Here is a 22,435-nt window from a genome sequence, read left to right on the forward strand (position 1 = left end):
CACGTGCGTGCTTCTGATTTAATATATTATAAGAGATAATGGAAAAAGTAAAGAAGAGTATTTTTTTTGTCTGGAAATATAGTTTGAGTAGATCTAAAGTGAACTTTTGCACCTTCACGAATTGACTTCAGAACTCTATCATCTACTTGCACCTATAATTGATCGAGTGTTTGGTTTGTTTGAAATACTAGTTTCTTTTTTATTCACTTTTAGTGTGATCTGATCGAATGATGTTGGATTTGATTGTTTGAGATCTAACATGTGAGTAGTGATGAGGTTTTTAATAGCTTGATCTGTTTTTGGGTTGTCCCCTCCACAGTAACGTTGTTTGTCTACTTGTAAATATTTTTAGTGTGAATTTGATTGTTTTGAAATCTAACATGTGAATGGTTATGAGATTTTTTAGTAGGTACAATCTGTTTTTGGATGGTCACCTCCACAATAACATTGTTCATGTGTTTGTGTTATTTATTATTCTTTGTTGTATCTCATTTATCTTTATCTAACATTTTCTATATTTTGTAAATATTTTTATTGTGTGTTTATTTTTTATTTTATTTTATATATTCTATTTACTATTAAAAAAATTGAAAGAATAAAGAACAAGAAATGATAGTGAAATAAAATATTATTACTTGCACATGCATCATTTATTTAATTTCGTAGGGATATCTAAGAAATCCAACTGATGAGTTGGAAACAAAGACCGATTATTCAAAGTAGTACGTAGATAGATGCATGATACTTTTGTTGGATATTTAAGTGGAAATTGCCGCAGCCATCTTCAAGAAGTCTTTAGTTTTACCGTTAGAGCCAATATTGAAGAGGTCATTTCCTGCAAGTTTAGAGCCAATTGTGAAAAAGTGTTGAGCTTCAGTGTTGGAGGAAAAACACCATCCATATTGGATTTCAGAATTAGGATAATTAGCGCAGAAGTTTCCATTGCCCTTCTTGACACAGTCGCTGTGAGATTGACATAAGTAAGGATGTTCTTCAACCATCTTTACAATTAGTTCAGATCCAGTTGGATAGATACACTGACCCGCAAATAGTCCCCATGGAACACACCGACAATCTGTTGAGCGGCATGGTGTCGTCTCAAATGGCGAACATACACCCGAACAATCCACAGCTTCTACGTTCTTCATCGAAAACATTACTTCAAAAGATAAGGTGTATAAAAATAGTTAGGACTTAATAATGATTTAGTAAATAAAGATATAGACAGATATTGTTAAATTTCTCATGATAAGTTCTAAAACACAAATTAAAATGCATACAAAATGTGGCAAGCATGAAGACAGCCAAAGGAGCAAGATTAGCATAAGCCATTGTTGGATCCAAAGAAACAAGCTACAACAGTATTGTTTTTTTGATTATGAGCTTAGCTTTGTGTTGCATTATGATTCTTTGCATGTAACTATTTATAGAAACATGATAATTTTAAAGACAATAATGTCCCTATCTGTCCCATGTGCCATTTTGCTTAACATCTGATTCGAATTTCTATTGGAAGAAATATTACTAACCACCTTTAATTTTGAACGTCGCTCAAAGAGCTATCATGGGAAATATATCTTAAATCTATCTTTGTGAAACGGACATTTTTGGCTTCATTATATCATTGCAGGGTTGTATTACAAATGATTGTTTAAAGGCTATATTTCTTATGCCATTACTACTTTTACTACTTTTGTATCATGTGATATTTATCTTTTTTATCTATATTGATATTATTGTCATCACTATTAAAATATTTAAACAAATGGTTTAATACTATAAATTAAAAAAAGTTTTGCCCTATTAGATAATATATCACTCAGTCATGTGATACGCTTCTTCCTGCCTCAAATATAAGTAAATTTGTAAAAAAAATTATTTTTTAAGAAGAATGTCTCAGTGCATTTAATTTTTACTCTTTCTAATTTTATCTTTATTTATTGCTTTGAAAATCGTTGTAAATATTAAAATATAAAAAATTATAGGAATGTATTTGAAATAGTGACATTGAATATAATAATTATAGATTTATTTTATTTATATTTGAGTCCATAAAAATATTTTTTGTTGCTTATATTTGAGGTTAGCCGGAGTTCGTAATTTAAAATTTCAGTGGGACTTGGTAGAATTATACACCCTAATTAATTGATAATATAAAATTAATTTACTTGTAAATACATCATCTATTTTCTATTAACCAAATCCTACGATTCATCATTCATTGATATTGGATAAATCATAAATATGTTATATTAATATTTTTATTAACATTAATAAAGGTGCATCCGCCTTATTTAATATATTGTTGCATCCACCTTATTTATATATCTATAACAGAGAAACACTGCAAAATCTAAAAATAAAACTCAAAAATAAAGAAGAAGAAGACACATTGTTCATCAGCACAATAACTATTATTTATTTTTATTATCATGTGATATTTATTATTTATTTTTATTGTTTTTTTTTTTTTTGGAATCAAATAAATTTTTATTTTCAAAAAAACCATGAAGTACATACCGCTCCAATGAGCCAGGTTACAATAAACATCTTACTCTACACAAAGAGTATTTTCATCAAAGTGTGTAATAATAATTCTATGCCTATAACATCTTGTATAGACAATGAATTTAACTCTATCTAGTACATGTTCATCATGAGTTCCTTGAGCAAATATGATGGAGTTTCTGTTCTGCCATAATGCATACACTAGCTCTGTAGCTGCAGCTTTGAGAATTTGTCTTCTCCATCCTTTCTTGTTAGCTTCCATGGTGAGCCATTGCTTCTCATACTGCCATATACCAGGGTTGTGTTGGTAGCCTGTCCATTCTTTTGATTAATATGATCGATAATTTTGTATCATTATAATTTATTATGAATTATAATTGAGACTACAATATCAATTTATCAAAAATAAAAATTATATTTTACTTGAAAAAAAATATATGCTTGTAAGTTGAGAATGAGATTTAAGTATTTAATTTTAAATAAAAAAATATCATTTGTGATTTATTTAGTTTTTAATTCTAATTTTAATGTCTTTTTGGTGTTTATCTCTTTTATAGATATTTGATTTTAATTTGTAAATGATTCATATTTATTTTTAGTTCTGAATAAAATTTAAATTTTATTTGTAATTTTTTTTAATCAAGAAATATATATTAATTCAAAAGAACAGCATTACAAAGCAAGGTGATCATAAGATCCAACCTAACCAAACAGACAAAAAGCACCTAGTATACTATGTCATCAACTTTGCAAGTTGACTTCTAAATTTTCTATGCTGCCACCCCCTATATACTATACTATCTTTGATGTTATCTTCTATACAATAAGTATTAAATGTATTCCTAAAACAAATATTGTTCCTCATATTCCAAACATAGTATAAGGTCTCAACTATAGCCATTTTCAAACAAGCTACTCACCATCCCTTCCTTTTGGTAGTCTCAATTAACCAAAGTAGCTAATCCTCCCATTTAGTGGCTCTGTATCGAATTTCCAACCACTCAAGTATGTTTTTCCAGATTAGCTTAGTGGCTGTGCACTGGAAGAATAAATGGTCTAGAGTTTCATCTTCCTTCTTACACAAACTGCAAACTCTATCATGTATTAAGCCAAATCTAATCAATCTATTCTTAGTTGCTAGCCTTTTATGACATGCTAGCCAAAGAAATACCACTGCTCGTGGTCTAACTCCTCGTGGTCTAGCTCTATTTTTTCTGGTGATATTTCTCCAATTGACACGGGTTCCATCATCTATCAGATGGATGTAAAAAGTGGTCATTCTGGATTTTTACTGAGCAACAGAGGTATCCCATTGTTGCTACACCACAGGTATAATTTGTCTCTGCTTTAGAACGCTCTTTTGGAGATGCCACTATTCTGCCTCTTAACCTCATACTCCATCACATCAGTTCTGTTGAAATAATAATTGTGCATCCATTTGACCCATAAATTCTCTACTTTTCCTGCATAAATTCCACAAACATTTCGGCATTAGAACTTTATTACACAACTGTAAATTGATAATCTGCAAGCCTCCTTGGGCATTAGGATTGCAGACAACTTTCCAAGCCACAGGGCTCTTTTCGCTCTTCTCAATTCCAGTCCAAATAAAACTCCTGCAGATACAATCAATCTTTTTTAGCAAAAATTTAGGAAGAGGGAAACAACTCATATTTGTAATTATTATCAAATAAAACTTTCAAATTTATTTATTTTATAATTTGAAAATAATTGCAAGTAAATAAAAATATTTTTTAAAATTTTATGAAAATAGTAAAATTAGTAAATATTTGTTAGGTTAATATATATTTCTAAAAAGAATTGTTTTAATTTGTTATTAATAATACTATAAAACTTTTATGTGATTTTGATGTTGATATTAGTGGAAATATGAGAGTTATATGTAAAATTATATATTTGTTTTTTATTATATTCACCTGGATCATTATTAGAAAAAAATTGAGCAAAGTATAATTTCCCTATCCATATATGTGAAAAATCAAGAATTTTGATGTTTATCTTTAGTTTATTTGTGCGATATGATATAAAAAAAATATAGAATAGAAATAATAAATTATTTTAGAGACATTATATTAAAATGATACATTAAAATTTTATTTCTTTTATTTTTATAATTTAAAAATAATTGCAAGAAAATAAAAATATTTTTTAAAAATTTTATGAAAATAGTGAAATTAGTAAATATTTGTCAGGTTAATATACTTTTTTTGTTATTTGTCTAAAAAAAATTGTTTTAATTTATTACTAATAATATTATACAATTTTTAAGTGATCGATGTTGATATTAGTTGAAATATGAGAGTTCTTATTTTAAGCATTAATATCCTAGATTTTTTATTATACTCTTATGATCACTATAAGGAGAAAAGACTAAGCAAGAAATATATTGCATGAAAAATAGAAATAATGTTCTATAAGTTCTTGGTAATTAAAACTGGACCGAAGTGATCGGTTCGATCGGTCGGATTAGGAATCTGAACTTTAACTAGTTTGTTTGGACCTGAAAATCGACATATGAAAAAATCTATATTTAAACAAAAATTGAAAAATCGACCGTTTAGACAATTTCTAAGGTCGGCCAAATTTTTCTTTTGATTTCTAAATATATGATGAAGGTTTTTCGTTTTGAATCAAAATATGGCTTGGTTTAATTTTCTTCTTCCTTCCACAATCTCTCTATTACACATTATTGGAAACAAAAGCGAATGGATGATGTGACAAAAAATAAGTTGAAATGTTAACATGTGCGTGCTCCTGATTTAATATATTATATGAGATTATGGAACGAATAAAGAAGAGTATATTTTTGGTCTGAAATATAGTTTTTGAGTAGATCTGAAGTAAAATCTTGTATCTTCACATATTAATTTTATAATTATATCATCTACTTGCACCTATAATAGATCGAGTGTTTAACTTGTTTTCAAGACTGGTGGTAGTTATTTCGATTCTCTTTTTGTGATATATGATATTATATTGATGGTGGATTTAATTGTTTTGAAATCTAACATGTGAGTATGTTTACGGTGATTTCCGGTAAACAACCGCTAGTCTTCCAAACTATAATAAATATGATTTGGTTACTTGCAGGATCGACTAGATTGATCCTAGGACACATAGTCAAGAAGATTGTTATCAATGTTTATTCGAGCTATTCATTATTTGTCTTCTTCAATAAGCGTTGTTCGATTAACAGAACAAATAGTCTCGACAATCACTTTGTTATATATAAATATGACTTCATTGAAATGACATGACATAAAAATTAAAAGGACAATTGAAACGTAAAGAATCTTAAACTGCAGAAATATAAAAGATTTTGAAAGTAAATAGCGTGAAAGTAATTCGAAAGTAAATGACGTTAAAGTAAAGATGCAGAAACGTAAATGGCAAGAAGTAAACGAAATGCAGTAATTCTGAAAGATAAAAACAAAAAGATAATACACATGTATTAAAATGGTGGTGTCATACGTACATTTTCTCAGCTAACTCTTTCTCTTAACGCTTGATACTTGAGTAAATATGTGAGTGATTTGTACAAAATGAACACACAGAATCCTAACACTAAGACTCCTATTTATACTAGTTTCGACCTTAACGGTCCTACACTAATCTGCTGCCACGTTTCTCATCAGAACTTCCAGCGAAGCCATCTGTTGTTGAACGGTTACGAAACCGTCTTCGAATTTCAAATCTTCCCGCCTGAGTCCATCTTCGACGCGTGGCAGTGTATTAAACAAACACTACTAAAAAACACGCTAAGTAGTAATACTTGAATACATATTCTATGAATTTTGTCTAAGTCCCGAAGACATATGCTTTCATTAATCTTTCAGCGTTCACTTATCTTCATCGAACTTAGAAGTCTTTATTTTTCCGAAGCATGACCATCAGTAGCCATTTTTTAAGGGATGGCCATCAGTAACCATCTTTCCTTCGATTCTCAACTCCTTCGAAGGATAAACAACATAAAACGAAATCTTCAGCTAACAGAGTAGTGATGAGATTTTTTTAGTAGCTACGATCTGTTTTTGGATGGTCTCCCTCACACTAACATTGTTTATGCGTTTGTGTTATTTCTTGTTGTAACTCATTTATCTTTTTCGATCGTTTTTCTATATTTTGTAAATATTTTTATTGTGTGTTTATCTTTTTTTTTTTATATATATTCTATTTGTCACTAAAAGAATGAAAGAATAGAGAACAGGAAATGATAGTGAAATAAAATATTACTTGAAGATCCATGGTTTATGCCCCCAGTCTTGAAGATCTCAACACGTATAGAAAGGCGTATACAGGAACCTTCATCAATCCTGGTGATGGAGATGATATCAAGAGGATTTTTCTAGAGGAGGGTCTGTTCTCTATTAGAGTCACACCGTTGGGACCAAACCTCTGTCTGCTTGAGGATTTAATCGATGGAGAGATCGAGGCATTCTTAGTAGAAAGGAAAGTTTGGTGGGAGCAATGGTTCTGCTCCATTAAACCATGGGCTCCATCAGATGTGGATAAAGAGAGAATGGCTTGGCTTAACATTAGAGGCATCCCTTGTCATGTTTGGGGGGAAAGTTTCTTCAAACTGTTAGCAGATCCTTATGGTAGCTTTATCAAATGTGAAGAAGGAACAACTTTGAAGGCTAGATTGGATGTGGCCAATATTTGTATAAAAACTTCTATTTTCAATAGAGTGGAGGATACGATTAAGTTGGTGATAGATGGTACGGTGTTCATCGTAAATATCTTTGAAGTTTCAACATCCATGTCTGAGGTGAAGAAATTAAATGTGAGAATAGGAGAGGAGTCAGACTCTGAGGAGTCTTCTCTTTCGGCGGACGGAGCATTTTCTGAGGCGTCTGCAGGGGAGGCGCAAACGGTGGAGGAGGAAAAGGTGCCGTCAGATCGATGTGATGTGTCGAAGGGTGGTTATTCTTTTGATGAAGCAGATATCCTAGGAGGCCACAATCATCTTTCATCAAAAGGCATATTGTCGGGGGATGCTAAGAAAAAGGGAGGTTTTAACGTTTCTGCAAAACAATCTAGCTCGTGTTCCGAGGGGGAAAAGTCAAAGTCTATTAATGAGGCCTTGTCTAAAGAAGACTGTAGCAGAGTGGGGGATTCAAACGATAAATCCATTATCAATGTGGGGCCACCTTTTGTGTTTGAACCGGTTTTAAGTACTGGGGCTAATGGGTCGGATTCTACTATGGGCCTGACTGGTGGTATTGGACCTTTTGACAAAGCATGCCAAGAGTTGAGTTTCGGTCCCAGAAGTCTCCCTCCTTTGCAGATAAAGAAGAAGAATCTTAAGCTGAAGAAAGTCGCAGACCTGGGTGAAAGAGTGGAGTCTTCGTACTTCGCTTGTATCGCACCAAGGAAGTCGCAGTCAAAGGAGGTGGTGTTCGGAGGTTCATCTTCCTCGTCGGAAGATCCTATCTCATCCGGTGAGTCTTTTCCTTTTTCACTTGCCGACTCGGAGATTAACCGATGCAATAGTCGTTTAATAGGAAATTCTGAAATTGGGAGGAGGGTCTGGGAAACTATTGCAGGTCTGGGGGTAGTCAGTACAAAGAAGGATTCGTAGATTGTGAAATTAATTGATGCTATGGAGCTGAGGGATAAGGAGGGTGTCAGTGGGAGGAAGGTGATAAATGGCTCTGGTTCATGAATCTTTTATCATACAATATAAGGGGAGGAGGTTTGTCTTCTAAAAGGAAGAGAATTAGCTTTATTATTAATTCTTATAACATAGATGTCTGCTTTCTTCAAGAAACTAAGCTTTCGGTTTTCTCTGATGCTCTTGATCGAGAATTTTGGGGCTCTTCTGATGTTGAGTGGACTGCGAGCAATTCGATTGGAGCGGCGGGGGGCATGGTGATCTTGTGGAGGAGAGGTTGTCTTTCCCTAAATTATAGTTTCGTGGGAAAAGGTTTCGTTGGTATTAATATAGATTGGGAAGGTGTGGCTTACAACCTCATTAATGTGTATGCGGCGTGTAATAGAGCGGAGAGGAGTATTACGTGGAGGTCTATTTTATCGAAGAAATTAAGTAGAGTGGGAGAGGAATGGTGTGTCGTTGGAGATTTTAATGAAGTTTTGAGTAAGGAAGAACGTAGAGGGGAGGGGATGCAGCGCTACTCTAGAGGTATGGAGGAGTTTAGGAATTTTGTGGGCAATATGGAGCTAATTGATTTAAATTGTGTTGGAGGTAAATTTACTTGGTTCAAGGACAATGGCAAAGCTTTTAGTAGAATTGATAGATTCCTTTTATCCAAAAAGCTCATTGAGGTGTGGGAGATTTGCGACCAAAGGATAGAGAAAAGAGACTTCTCGGACCATGCTCCTATCCGGGTAGGAAAAGGAAAATTTGATTGGGGACCTAAACCTTTTAGGTTTTCTAATGCGTGGTTCAAACATGAAGGTTTTAAGGAGTTTGTGGAGATTGAATGGAAGAAGTTGCTTGTTAAAGGGAGGGGTGACTTCGTGCTCTATGAGAAAATGAAATCTTTCAAGGAGAAGCTTAAAGGGTGGAATAAGGAGGTTTTTGGTTGGATTGATCTAAAGATGGAGGAGGATAGGGATGAAATTAATACGAAGGATAAAGAGTTAGAGGATGGTCTAGGAGGCCATATAGATGATGTTGTGAATGATAGAAGGATGGCTTACCGAGATCTTCGAAAAAACATGGAAATTAAGGAGTGCATGCTTAGGCTAAAATCCCGTAATCTTTGGTTGAAAGAGGGAGATAGGAATTCAAGATTCTATCACAATTCCCTAAAGGAAAGGCAAAGGCGTAATGGGATTACTTCCATTGAAGGAGAACATGGGAGGGTAGAAGGTGTGGAAAAGGTCAAAGAAGAAATTGTCAATTACTTTCATAATTTTTTCAAGGAAGAAGACTTTTGTAGGCCGGTCCCGGAGGGTCTCCCTCTTAATTGTTTGACCGAAAGTAATGTGATTTGGTTGGAGAGAGATTTTACGGAAGAAGAAATCAAGGAAGCCGTTTGGTCTTGCGACGGTAACAAAAGCCCCGGCCCGGATGGGTATTCTTTGGATTTTTTTAAGTTGAATTGGAGGGTGGTGAAGGAGGATGTCTTAAAGTGTTGTAAGGATTTCCATGATAAAGGTGTTTTAACCAAAGCTTGTACCTCTTCTTTTATCACTCTTGTTCCAAAAGTTAAGAATCCTCAATTTTTAAAGGAGTTTCGCCCCATTTGCTTGGTTGGAAGCTTGTACAAAATTGTAGCTAAGTTGTTATCGGCTAGACTTAGATGTGTGGTGGGAAAACTTGTTTCGAAGAATCAAACGGCGTTTATTCCGTGTAGAAATATCTCGGACGGAATTCTTATAGCTAATGAGGTTCTTGATTTAGCTAAAAGGAGACGAAGGAGTTGTATGGTTTTGAAGGTAGATTTTGAGAAAGCCTATGATAGAGTGAGTTGGAACTTTGCTAGATACGTTCTCAAACGCATGGGATTTGGAAAGAGATGGTTGAAGTGGATGGATAGTAGCATCTTTTCAAATTCGCTTTCGGTGCTTATCAATGGAAGTGCGACTAAAGATTTTGTTGTGGAGAAAGGACTCCGTCAAGGGGATCCTTTGTCCCCTTTTGTGTTTGTCCTTGTGATGGAAGTTCTCACGGCATTGATGTATAGAAGCAAGGTTTCGGGAGAGTTCCGTGGCTTTAAAATTAATGAGAATAAGGAGGTAGATTTATTACAATTCGCGGATGATACTTTGATATTCGCGGAGTGCGATTTGGCAAACTTATGGAGTTTGAAATCTATTTTTAGAGGCTTTGAGATGATGTCCGGTCTTCGAATTAATTTTCACAAGAGCAATCTTTTTGGTGTTAATGCGGGTGATTGGTTTATGGAAGCCGCAGCTTGTTTTCTTTCTTGTAAAGTAGGGTCATTACCTTTTAAGTTTCTAGGAGTGAGGGTTGGTGATAATCCAAGGAAACTTTCTATGTGGAAAGACTTTTTAGTGACTTTCAAGAAGAGATTATCGTCTTGGAAAGGTAAGAATCTTAGTATAGCGGGGAGGGTGGTTCTCATCAATTCGGTTATTAATGCTTTGCCGATTTACACTCTTTCTTTTTACAAGGCTCCTAAAAAGATCTTAAATGAGGTGTGTTCTATTCAACGTAAATTTCTTTGGGGAGGAGGTGATTTGAAGCGCTCCGTTAATTGGATAGCTTGGGACACGGTTTGCAAGAGTCGGGAAGAGGGAGGATTGGGTGTCAAAAATATGGAAATTTTAAATGTGGCCTTACTTAGCAAATGGAAAATGGCGTATTCTTACGGATAATGATGCGGTTTGACGAGATCTTTTAGTAGAGCGGTACGGAAACGTGAAGCTTAAGGTTTTGGTAGGAGATGTATCGGTGGTGGACAACAAGGATTCAATATGGTGGAGAGATCTCATATTGTCGGATAACTATGAAAATCTCCTTATGGATAATTTTTCTAGTGTCATTCGAGTCAATGTGGGCAGTGGGGACTCTACCCCGCTGTGGTATGCGGACTGGACGGGGAAGCAAGCCCTCATGAAATTCTCCCCTTCTCTGTTTTCCTTGGCTGCTAATCATTTAATGCAGGTTTCTGATGCTGGCACATTCTTAGATGGTTGCTGGAAGTGGAATTTTAGAGGCCTATTCACAGCAGAGGGCGCTGTTCTGGTTCTGCCCAGGGAGGTCACGGATGTACAGCTAGAAGCTGCTGCAACCGCGTCTGCCAGTGCTGTCCGCCCTTCATCGCAGCAGCAGCCTCTGTCTTTTTTAACAGCCTCTGCTCCGGCCAATGCAGCTCTAGTCAATGCTATGTAAGTGATTTGTACCGAAATGGATAGATTCAATTTAAAGAGGGATGAAGAAGATACGTTCGGATGGAGGCTTAATTCGGAAGGAGTTTTCACGGTTAAATCATGTTACGAGTATTTCAAAGGAAAGCTTTCGGGTCCTCCGTTGGTCGAAGAGAAGGTTAGAGCCCTTACTCATCTTTGGAACTTAAAAGCACCTTCTAGAATTCAATTTTTTTGTTGGCGTTTTATCCACAATAGAATTGCAACAAAAGACAACCTAGTGAGCCGTGGAATTTTGAACGAAGGGGTAGATACCTTGTGTGTTTTTTGTTCGAAGGAGGAGGAGAACATTGTGCATCTCTTTTCTATTTGTGAAGTGTCCATCGGTATTTGGCATAGAGTCTTTATGTGGCTTGGTGGTGGGGATTTTTTGTCTTTGGAAGATTTCTTGGACTTCTTCTATAATTGTTCCAAGATTAAGTGTCCAACTAAAAGAGTTATAATGGCGGTGGTGTGGATAGCAACGGTTTGGACCTTATGGTTAAAGCGCAATGCTATTGTTTTTAGAAATGAGTCCTTTAGTTTCATAGAATGTATGTCGGAGATTGTTAGGGTCTCTTGGAGTTGGTTAATCTCTTTTTATAAGATTTTGCCTGGTTGTAATTTTTATGCTTGGAATACTCAACCTTTAATGTGTTTTGTTGAGTAACTTTCTTTGTATTGGGGCGGAGCATCCCTTTTGCTCCCTTTAATTCCATTGCTTATTGAAAAAAAAACCTTTAATTTTGAAGGTCGCTCCAAGAGCTATCATGGGAAATATATCTTAAATCTATCTTTGTGAAACGGACATTTTTGGCTTCATTATACCATTGCATGGTTGTATTACAAAGGATTGTTTAAAGGTTATTTTCCTTATGCCGTTACTATTTTTACTACTTTTGTATCATGTGATATTTATCTTTTTTATATTTATTGATATTATTATCTTTACTATTAAAATATTTAAACAAATGGTTTAATACAATAAAAAGAAATATATACTATTAAATAATATATCACTATGTCATGTCATATAAGTAATTTAAAATTTTCAGTCTGATTTGGCAGAATACCACGCAGTTATTGATTGACAATGTAAAATTAATTTACTTTTGACAATTGTGAGTCCTTCATCTATTTTCTGTTAACCAAATCCCTATGATTCATCATTTATGGATAGTGGATAAATCATAAATATGTTATATTAATATTTTTATTCATATTAGTAAAAGTGCATCCACCTTATATATTTAATATATTGCTGCATCCACCTATAATCTTTACCACTGTTACATATCAATGCGACATTGTGTAGTGAAGAAAAATTGAGACAAACGCTATTGGATTAATTTGACTCATTATTTTAGTGAAAGTCGACACTGCGCTTTATTGTTTCTAAAGGAAAAGGAAAAAGAGCGAAATAAAACCCAAAGAAGTTTTTAAATCAAAACTAATAAAAAGCAGGGATCTTAGGTACGGGGGTTGATTATGCAAAGGGAAGATGTTAGCATCCCTCACATTTATAGAGGAACCTTTTTGTAAATCTATGTGTTAAAAGAAAAAGTATTGCATGCAAAATAAAGTTTTGTTTGATTTTAAAATTATGCTCGGCAAGACATCTTGTGCGTACATACCTCCTCAATGCAATGGAAAAGTCAGAGTAAATGTAGTTCCACTTGAAAGGGAAACAAAAGGTTTTGCTTGAAATAGGATAGACACTTTATCATCATATAATATAAGAGAAAATTCATTCAATCATTCTTGAACATGAGAACATATGGATCATTTGCATCACAAGAAAGAAAGGCTCCAACTTAAATTAAACCAACAAGTATGCCAATAAATCTTTCAAGTGGAAAAGAATCAATCATATCAATCAATATCAAGACATTTGGGGGATTACATCTCCACTAAAATAATCATTCATGTCTAAACTTTAAAAAGAGGTTTTAAAAGGAAGCCACAAAGAGCTAAATATATTTAAAGAGCTTGATTCAATTGATACTTAGAAGAATGCAATTCATTTGGAAAAAGTCAATTATTCACGATCACATTTGACTTTTGAGAAATATGGTCAAACATGGACTTTAAAGATCAAAATCATGAATATAATATTATTGAAGTCATTTGATCAAGAAAAATCAAGAAAATCATTCAAGATATCAAAAGTCAAATTAAGATTAGGGTTTTTACCTTTTCATGAAGAAATACATGTTTTATGCCTAACTTTGAATGGGCATAACTTCTTCAATATATGGCCATTGTTTGTGCTCCAAAGCCTAAATTGAAGAGAAAATAAATATCAACAACTTTGTCAATGTGAAGAGTTTTCCAAAAACAAATGGAATTTAAGTTATGAAGCTACAAAGTTTTTGACTTTTTCAACACTTGGAAAAATTCATGAATATGCATATTTGTTTCTAAAAAGTAAGCATCTGTGTGGCCAATTTCCATCAAGGTCCTTTAAAAATTTGAGAAAACACCAAACATGAAAGTTGTAGGGGATGTTCAGGGCTTTCCAAAAAGTACAAGAACTCATCCATAGCATTTGTGAGCCAGGAGATTTGAATGGATGAAGTTGGACTTTCAATCTAGAATTATATGTCATTTCCATGAAGAACCGAGTTGCAACCATGAGCCAAACCTACCAAATCTGTGATTACAAATCATATAACTTGTAAATCTCCCTCTAATAAGAAGATTACACACTCTTTTGAGCCATTGTCCAAGTGTTTTGGCCATTGTCCATTGATTCATTCCATTTCAAGCATAAAGCCATGACTTCCATTCTTGTAAAGCCACTTTAATCACCAACAACTATTGCTTGGAGGCTCTAACTTGTTTCCTTTGGACACACTCTAACATAAACCCAAGAAGCAACCATCTAAAACTCAGAAATAGCTTCCCTGAGTTGTGATTAAAGCTTGCCAAGTACCATTGAAACCATAACTTTCTCATTTCTTCACCAAGAATCAAAGTGGTACAACTTGAGTTTGAAGCAACCATTTGATATGATTCCCCCCCCCCCCCCCCGTAAACCACAAATCTTGCCTATAAATAGAGGATTTTGCTTCTGAAATCAAACACACGGAAAATCTCCAATTCAGTTCCTCACTTGAAACTTCAAAATTTTCACTTTGTATAAACTTAAAGTTTTTTGAGTTCCAAGTTGTTTATGTATCAAGTAACCACCAAACACCTTTCATACACTACATAGAAGTTGTAGCAACACTCATATTGCCTCTGTAACAGCTTCATTACCATCCCCCATTTTCACTTTTGTCACTTGCACTTTGATTCGGATGGAGCAATTTAAGCTATCTCTAAGTGTTGTGAACATTCAGTTAGCATCTCACAGGTCGAAGGAAGCTTCACTGATCATTAAATCATTTCTGGAAGTACTCTAAGAAAGCTTTCGATATGCACTACAACAGGTAAGTTGTCTAAACTTGAACTATATCAATTGTGCATCCTTTTCAATAAAACTTGATACCATTCTATTTAGAATCATGTAAGGATCAAAAGCCCTCTGTTGGTATTCATTTATCATGTGTGTAGATCATTTCATTTAAAATTGAAAAATTAGGATTCTTAGTGTTTTTGGAAAATTAGAAAGCTACTGACTAAATAAATTTGTGTTATGCACATCGTTGCATTCATCTTGAAAAACTAATCAATTTTCATTTTTACATTATTTGAAATGGTTGAGAAATGAATGAGATGCATTTTTTGAAATTCACGAGCTAGAGGTTGAAGATGAAGTTCAACTTGGCTTTAGGGCACATTTTTAATTATATATTATTGCGTGCATTTGGTTAATAGTTGTAACGCGTTGGTCCAGTGGTATAGTTTTGACATGGTAACCCTAAGGGTGTGGGTTCAACACCTTTAAGCAGCATTCCTAACTTTTTATCACTATTTTTCTTAATTTTCTTCACAACTTTGATTAATTATTTAAACAAGCACATCAACTTATTTTTGCCTAATTTTTTGCTCATACTTTATTTATATGTTATATTTTTAGGCCATATTTAAAAATCCATTACTTTTATGCCTTTTAAAAGGCCTTTAAATCAAATCCTTTCAAAATATTTTTTTCACCAATTAGTTTAACATTACTTATGTGATTCCATTATGATTGATTTTAGTTTCCATTGAAGTTCACACCATGATCCCCTTAGTTGTCTAGGGTTTTGTTCAAATTTTCAAAATGGTTAGGTTAGTACATGTATGTTAAAACCCTAATTTTAAGATCCATGATCTTTCTCTTTGATTCAATGTAAATACCATGTTGATACAACTTGAGTGCCATGATCTCTCTTATCCACTTGTATATACATGATTGTTGATTCACATCTTATACATTATACTTTGGTTATGTTTCTATCCTTGTATATATAGACATTGTCAGACTAACCCCACATGCATGAGACATTCATCCATCATCACATCATATTCATACACACATGAAATGATCTTGAGGTATGTCATCTCTTTTATTCTTAACCATTTTATGCTCGAGTTTATACATTGATATCTTTGTTTATACTCACCTTTGATTGTATCCATGATACACATACTATGTGTCACACATACACTACTTGAGATATTCACCATGAATGATTGCTTAAGATTCTAAAACTCCAAAAGAATGAGAATGGCTAAAATTGTCAAGTTGCTCAGTCTTTTTTTCCTATCTCTTTTACTTTGTGCTTAGTATTGCTAAAGCTTAGCACTTTCTTCCTGTTTTAAAATGGTTTTGTATTGTTAAAGCTCAACCTTTTTTAAATCAACCTTTGTTTTGTATTGTTAAAGCTCAACCACCACTCTTTTAAATTACTCTTGTCTCGTTTGGCAAAGCTTGACACCTTTTAAAACTTGTGAAGTATTGGTAAAACTTAACAATTTAAAAACCCGTTGAATATTGGTAAAGCTCAACACCCAAAAAGATTTTGGTCACTTGGCTCTTTTATTTTCCTTTTTAAGGGGAACTACAAATGCTCTGACTTTTCTATTGCACTTAAGGGGCATGTAAGCACAAGATGTGATGTCTTGCCGAACACACTTTTAAAAAATATTATTTTCTCACCATCTCACTCTATATGTATAAATCATTACATATGTAGCATAAGTGTTCGTTTATTTCATAATTCAACAATAAGTTTCTTGAAAACATTTAAATATTAAAAATTTAAAATGATATTTTATAGTTGATATATTTATTTTTATTAGAAATGCGGGTAACGGATATGGGTACTTACATACCCAGAGGACACGGGCACGGGTGTTAAAGTTGTTATTCAAGCGGGTATGAGCTCAGGTACGGGATTTTTTTCAAATGCGGGTTGGGATTCATTGAAAAAAAAGTTCAGATAAAACTTTTGAAATAAATTTTGAATTAAGTATGTAACTTTAAAAAAGGCAAAATATCTTTTTTGGTCCCTTATGTTAACCTCGGGGTTCATTTTGGTCTCTTAACTTCAAAAAGTGTCATATTGGTCCATTAACTCTTCAAAAGGTGTCATTTTAGTCGTTTTTGTCATATTAGCGACTGATTTAGCGACCGATTTTTGAGTTTTTTCATCGCTAATGTGACAAAAAGGACTAAAATGACATCTTTTGAAGAGTTAAGGGACCAATATGACACTTTTTGAACTTAAGAGACCAAAATGAACCCCGAGGTTAACATAAGGGACCAAAAAAAGTATTTTGCCTTAAAAAAATTATTACAATAAATGTAGGAGGGAAAATTACCGTTAAAAAAGAGATGTTATAAAATTGTCTACCTTAGTTTGTTTAAACAAAAGAGCTATTATACACTTATTATTAATATTATATATTTTTTATTATATTTATTGTTTCAAAATTATCTCCTAATTTGTTTTACTCTGGTGCCAAATAAAGTACCCTTGCAAAGTTTTATTACTCATGGACATTATACATTATGATTTTACTGACACATAGGCTCTGTTTGTTAAAAATAACGGTTGTCTGATAAGCTAGCTGATAGCTTATGGCTGATGGCTGATGACTGATAGCTTATAGCTTATAGCTTATAGCTGATGACTGATGACTTATAGCTGATAAACTGATTGAAGTGTTTGGTAAAATTAGCTGTTCAATTAGCTGATTAATTAAAATGACATAAAGGACATTTAATATATAATTATTTTATTTTAAATTAAAATAAATTATAGAGGGTAAAAGTGGATTTTAGTTAAAATAATAAGGATAAAAATGGAAGAAAAAATGATAAGCTATAAGCTATAAGCTAAAACGCTATTTGAAATAGCGTCTGAAAAATAAACTATAAGCTAGTAAAATAAGCTATAAGCTCGTAATGAAAAGACCGTTACCAAACAAGTCTTTTATTATTATATGAGCTTATAAGCTATAAGCTATAAGACATAAGCTCAAAAAGTGGCATGCCAAACAGAGCCATAGTATATATAACTTTGTGTAGCACTCCTCGACGTGGGTTCTCTTAGAACTCCCTGGATTAACGATAAGATTCTAATTCGTTTGATGTCCTTCTTCATCATCCATATTTTCAAAGAAGGTAATATATGCGCTGATATTAGTATTTTTTGGGCCTGAACGCTAGCTCCTCGTTAGTTTGGAACTATGCTCCTCCCTTATTTATCCTCTTATAATTCATGATAAGTTAGGTCTACTAATTTTATAAGGGTGTCTTCTTAAAAAAAAAGATTCAGGGGGGCAAATCTGAAACACGCCCTAATGGCAGGGGGTGAATTGCATTTAACCCTAAATTATTTTAATGACATCATATTAAAATGACACATTAAAATTTCATTTATATTATTTTATAATTTGAAAATAATTGCAAGAAAATAAAAATATTTTTTTAAAATTATATGAAAATAGTAAAATTAGTATATATTTGTTAGGTTAATATATATTTTTTATGTTATTTTTCTAAAAAGAATTGTTTTAATATGTTATTTGTATGTGATTTTGATGTCGATATTAGTTGAAATATGAGACTTCTATGTAAAATTATATCTTTGTTTTTTTATTATATTCACTTGGATCATTATTAGAAAAAAATTGAGCAAAGTATAATTTCCCTATCCATATATGTGAAAAATCAAGAATTTTGTTGTTTATGTTTAGTTTATTTGTGCGATATTATATAAAAAAAAATAGATTATATTACAATGATACATTAAAATTTAATTTCTTTTATTTTTATAATTTAAAAATAATTGCAAGAAAATTTTTTTTAAAAATTTTATGAAAATAATAAAATTAGTAAATATTTGTTAGGTTTATATACTTTTTTTTTTGTTACTTATCTAAAAAGAATTGTATTAATTTATTATTAATAATACTATAAAATTTTTAAGTGATTTTGATGTCGATATTAGTTGAAATAACAGAGTTCTTATTTTAAGCATTACTATCCCAATTTTTTTATTATACTCCTTATGATCACTATAGGGAAAAAAGACTGACTAAGAAATATATTGCATGGAAAATAGAAATAATATTCTGTAAGTTCATGGTAATTAAAATTGGACTGAACTAATTGGTTCGATTGGTCGGATTAGGAATTTGAACTTTAACCAATTTGTTTGGACCTAAAAACTGACATGGAAAAAAATTGAGATTTAAACAAAAATTGAAAAACCAATGGTTTAGACTATTTTTAAGGTCGGCCAAATTTTTCTTTTGATTTCTAAAAATATGATAAAGATTTTTCTTTTTTAATCAAAATATGGCTTGGTTTAATTTTCTTCATCCTTTCACAATCTGTCTGGTACACATTATTGTAAACAAAACCTAATGGAAGTTGAAGTGTTAACATGTGCGTGCTTCTCATTTAATATATTATATGAGATTATGAAAAGAGTAAAGAAGATTATTATTTCGGTTTTAAATATAGTTTTTGAGTAGATCTGGAGTAAAATCTTGTACCTTCACATTAATTTCATAACTCTATCATCTCTATAGTGGATTGGGGTTTTAACTTGTTTTCAAGACAGGAGGTGGATGTTTCAATTCTCTTTTTGTGATATCTGATATATTGATGGTGAATTTAATTGTTTTGAAATCTAGCATGGGAGTAGTGATGAGATTTTTTAGTAGCTACGATAAGTTTTTGAATGGTCTCCCCCACTGCAACATTGTTTGTATGTTTGTGTTATTTATTGTTCTTTGTTGTATCTCATTTATCTTTATCTATCATTTTCTATATTTTGTAATTATTTTTATTTTATATATATATATATATATATATATATATATATATATATATATATATATATATATATATATATATATATATATATATTCTATTCTATTTGTCACTAAAAGAATGAAAGAATATTAGAGAGCAAGAAATGATAGTGAAATAAAATATTATTACTTGCACATGCATCATTTATTTAATTTCATAGGGATATCTAAGAAATCCAACTGATGAGTTGGAAACAAAGTAGTACGTAGATAGATGCATGATACTTTTGTTGGATATTTAAGTGGAAATTGCCGCAGCCATCTTCAACAAGTCTTTAGTTTTACAGTTAGAGCCAAAGCCAACATTGAAGAGGTCATTTCCTGCAAGTTTAGAGCCAATTGTGAAAAAGTGTTGAGCTTCAGTGTTGGAGGAAAAACACCATCCATATTGGATTTCAGAATTAGGATAATTAGCGCAGAAGTTTCCATTGCCCTTCTTGACACAGTCGCTGTGAGATTGACATAAGTAAGGATGTTCTTCAACCATCTTTACAATTAGTTCAGATCCAGTTGGATAGATACACTGACCCGCAAATAGTCCCCATGGAACACACCGACAATCTGTTGAGCGGCATGGTGTCGTCTCAAATGGCGAACATACACCCGAACAATCCACAGCTTCTACGTTCTTCATCGAAAACATTACTTCAAAAGATAAGGTGTATAAAAATAGTTAGGACTTAATAATGATTTAGTAAATAAAGATATAGACAGATATTGTTAAATTTCTCATGATAAGTTCTAAAACACAAATTAAAATGCATACAAAATGTGGCAAGCATGAAGACAGCCAAAGGAGCAAGATTAGCATAAGCCATTGTTGGATCCAAAGAAACAAGCTACAACAGTATTGTTTTTTTGATTATGAGCTTAGCTTTGTGTTGCATTATGATTCTTTGCATGTAACTATTTATAGAAACATGATAATTTTAAAGACAATAATGTCCCTATCTGTCCCATGTGCCATTTTGCTTAACATCTGATTCGAATTTCTATTGGAAGAAATATTACTAACCACCTTTAATTTTGAACGTCGCTCAAAGAGCTATCACGGAAATATATATTAAATCTATTTGTGTGAAACGGACATTTTTGGCTTCATTATACCATTGCAGGGTTGTATTGCAAATGATTGTTTAAAGGCTATTTTTCTTATGCCATTACTATTTTTACTACTTTTGTATTATGTGATATTTATCTTTTTAATATTTATTGATATTATTATCATTACTATTAAAATATTTAAACAAATGGTTTAATACTATAAAAAAAATTATACTATTAAAAAATATATCACTCTCTATTATGTCATATAAGTAATTTAAAATTTTCAGTCTGACATGGCAGAATACCACGTAGTTATTGGTTGACAATGTAAAATTAATTTAATTTGTCATGCTTCATCTATTTTCTGTTAACCAAATCCCTATGAATCATCATTCATGGATAGGGGGTAAATCATAAATATGTTATATTAATATTTTTATTAATATTAATAAAGGTGCATCCACCTTATTTAATATATTCCTGCATCCACCTATAATCTTTACCACTGTTACATATCAGGGCGACATTGTGTAGTGGAGAAAAATTGAGACAAAATTCATTGGGTTGACTAGACTCATTATTTTAGTGAAAGTCGGCACCGCGCTTTATTGTTTTCAAAGGAAAAGGAAAAAGAGCGAAATAAAATCTAAAGAAGTTTTTAAATCAAAACTAATAAAAAGCAGAGATCTTAGGTACGGGGGTTGATTATGCAAAGGGAAGATGTTAGCATCCCTCACATTTGTGGTACTCCACAGGAACCTTTTTGTAAATCTATGTGTTAAAAGAAAAAATATTGTGTGCAAAATAAAGTTTTGTTTGGTTTTAAAATTATGCTCGGCAAGACATCCTATGCGTACATACCTCCTCAATGCAATGGAAAAGTCAGAGTAAATGTAGTTCCACTTGAAAGGGAAACAAAAGGTTTTGCTTGAAATAGGATAGACACTTTTTCATCATATAATATAAGATAAAATTCATTCAATCATTCTTAAACATGAGAACATATGGCTCCTTTGCATCACAAGAAAGAAAGGCTCCAACTTGAATTAAACCAACAAGTATGCCACTAAATCTTTCAAGTGGAAAAGAATCAAGAATATCAATCAATATCAAGACATTTGGGGGATTACATCTCCACTAAAATAATCATTCATGTCTAAACTTTAAAAAGAGGTTTTAAAAGGAAGCCACAAAAAGCTAAATAACTTTAAAGAGCTTGATTCAATTGATACTTAGAAGAATGCAATTCATTTGGAAAAAGTCAACTATTCACGATCACATTTGACTTTTGAGAAATATGGTCAAACATGGACTTTTAAAGATCAAAATCATGAATATAATATTATTGAAGTCATTTGATCAAGAAAATCATTCAATATATCAAAAGTCAAATTAAGATTAGGGTTCTTACCTTTTCATGAAGAAATACATATTTTATGCCTAACTTTGAATGGTCACAACTTCTTCAATATTTGGCCATTGTTTGTGCTCCAAAGCCTAAATTGAAGAGAAAATCGAGATCTAACACTTTGTCAATGTGAAGACACCAAACATGAAAGTTGTAGGGGATGTTCAGGACTTTCCAAAAAGTACAAGAACTCATCCATAGCATTTGTGATCCAGGAGATTCGAATGGATGAAGTTGGACTTCCAATCTTGAATTATAGGTCATTTCCATGAAGAACCAAGTTGCAACCATGAGCCAAACCTACCAAAACTGTGATTACAAACCATATAACTTGTAAATCTCCCTCTAACCAGA

General features: G+C 32.4%; 2 protein-coding genes across 2 annotated transcripts; both read right to left on the reverse strand.

Moving 5' to 3' along the window:
* Positions 1–610: 610 nt before the first annotated feature.
* On the reverse strand, positions 611–1,401 carry LOC131613079 (albumin-1-like). The gene is made up of 2 exons (XM_058884792.1): positions 1,281–1,401; positions 611–1,159 (listed from the first exon to the last, which is right to left on the reverse strand). Exons 1-2 carry the CDS (start codon positions 1,330–1,332, stop codon positions 759–761), a joined length of 453 nt encoding a protein of 150 aa, XP_058740775.1. The 5' UTR covers positions 1,333–1,401; the 3' UTR covers positions 611–758.
* An 18,405-nt stretch (positions 1,402–19,806) lies between these two features.
* Positions 19,807–20,513, reverse strand: LOC131613080 (albumin-1-like). The gene is made up of 2 exons (XM_058884793.1): positions 20,393–20,513; positions 19,807–20,271 (listed from the first exon to the last, which is right to left on the reverse strand). The coding sequence occupies exons 1-2, from the start codon at positions 20,442–20,444 to the stop codon at positions 19,865–19,867; spliced, it is 459 nt and encodes a 152-aa protein (XP_058740776.1). The 5' UTR covers positions 20,445–20,513; the 3' UTR covers positions 19,807–19,864.
* Between the last annotated feature and the right edge of the window lie 1,922 nt (positions 20,514–22,435).

Source organism: Vicia villosa, linkage group LG6 (genome assembly GCF_029867415.1).
Source record: "Vicia villosa cultivar HV-30 ecotype Madison, WI linkage group LG6, Vvil1.0, whole genome shotgun sequence".
In the NCBI taxonomy this organism is placed as follows: Eukaryota; Viridiplantae; Streptophyta; class Magnoliopsida; order Fabales; family Fabaceae; genus Vicia; species Vicia villosa.

What these genes read in the sequence shown, in the direction of transcription:
- LOC131613079 (XM_058884792.1), bottom strand. Translation starts at nt 1,332, where the DNA reads ATGGCTTATGCTAATCTTGCTCCTTTGGCTGTCTTCATGCTTGCCACA. An exon ending in CTTCATGCTTGCCACATTTT is followed by an intron (nt 1,160 to 1,280) that starts GTATGCATTTTA and finishes TATCTTTTGAAG; the next exon opens with TAATGTTTTCGATGAAGAAC.
- LOC131613080 (XM_058884793.1), bottom strand. Translation starts at nt 20,444, where the DNA reads ATGGCTTATGCTAATCTTGCTCCTTTGGCTGTCTTCATGCTTGCCACA. An exon ending in CTTCATGCTTGCCACATTTT is followed by an intron (nt 20,272 to 20,392) that starts GTATGCATTTTA and finishes TATCTTTTGAAG; the next exon opens with TAATGTTTTCGATGAAGAAC.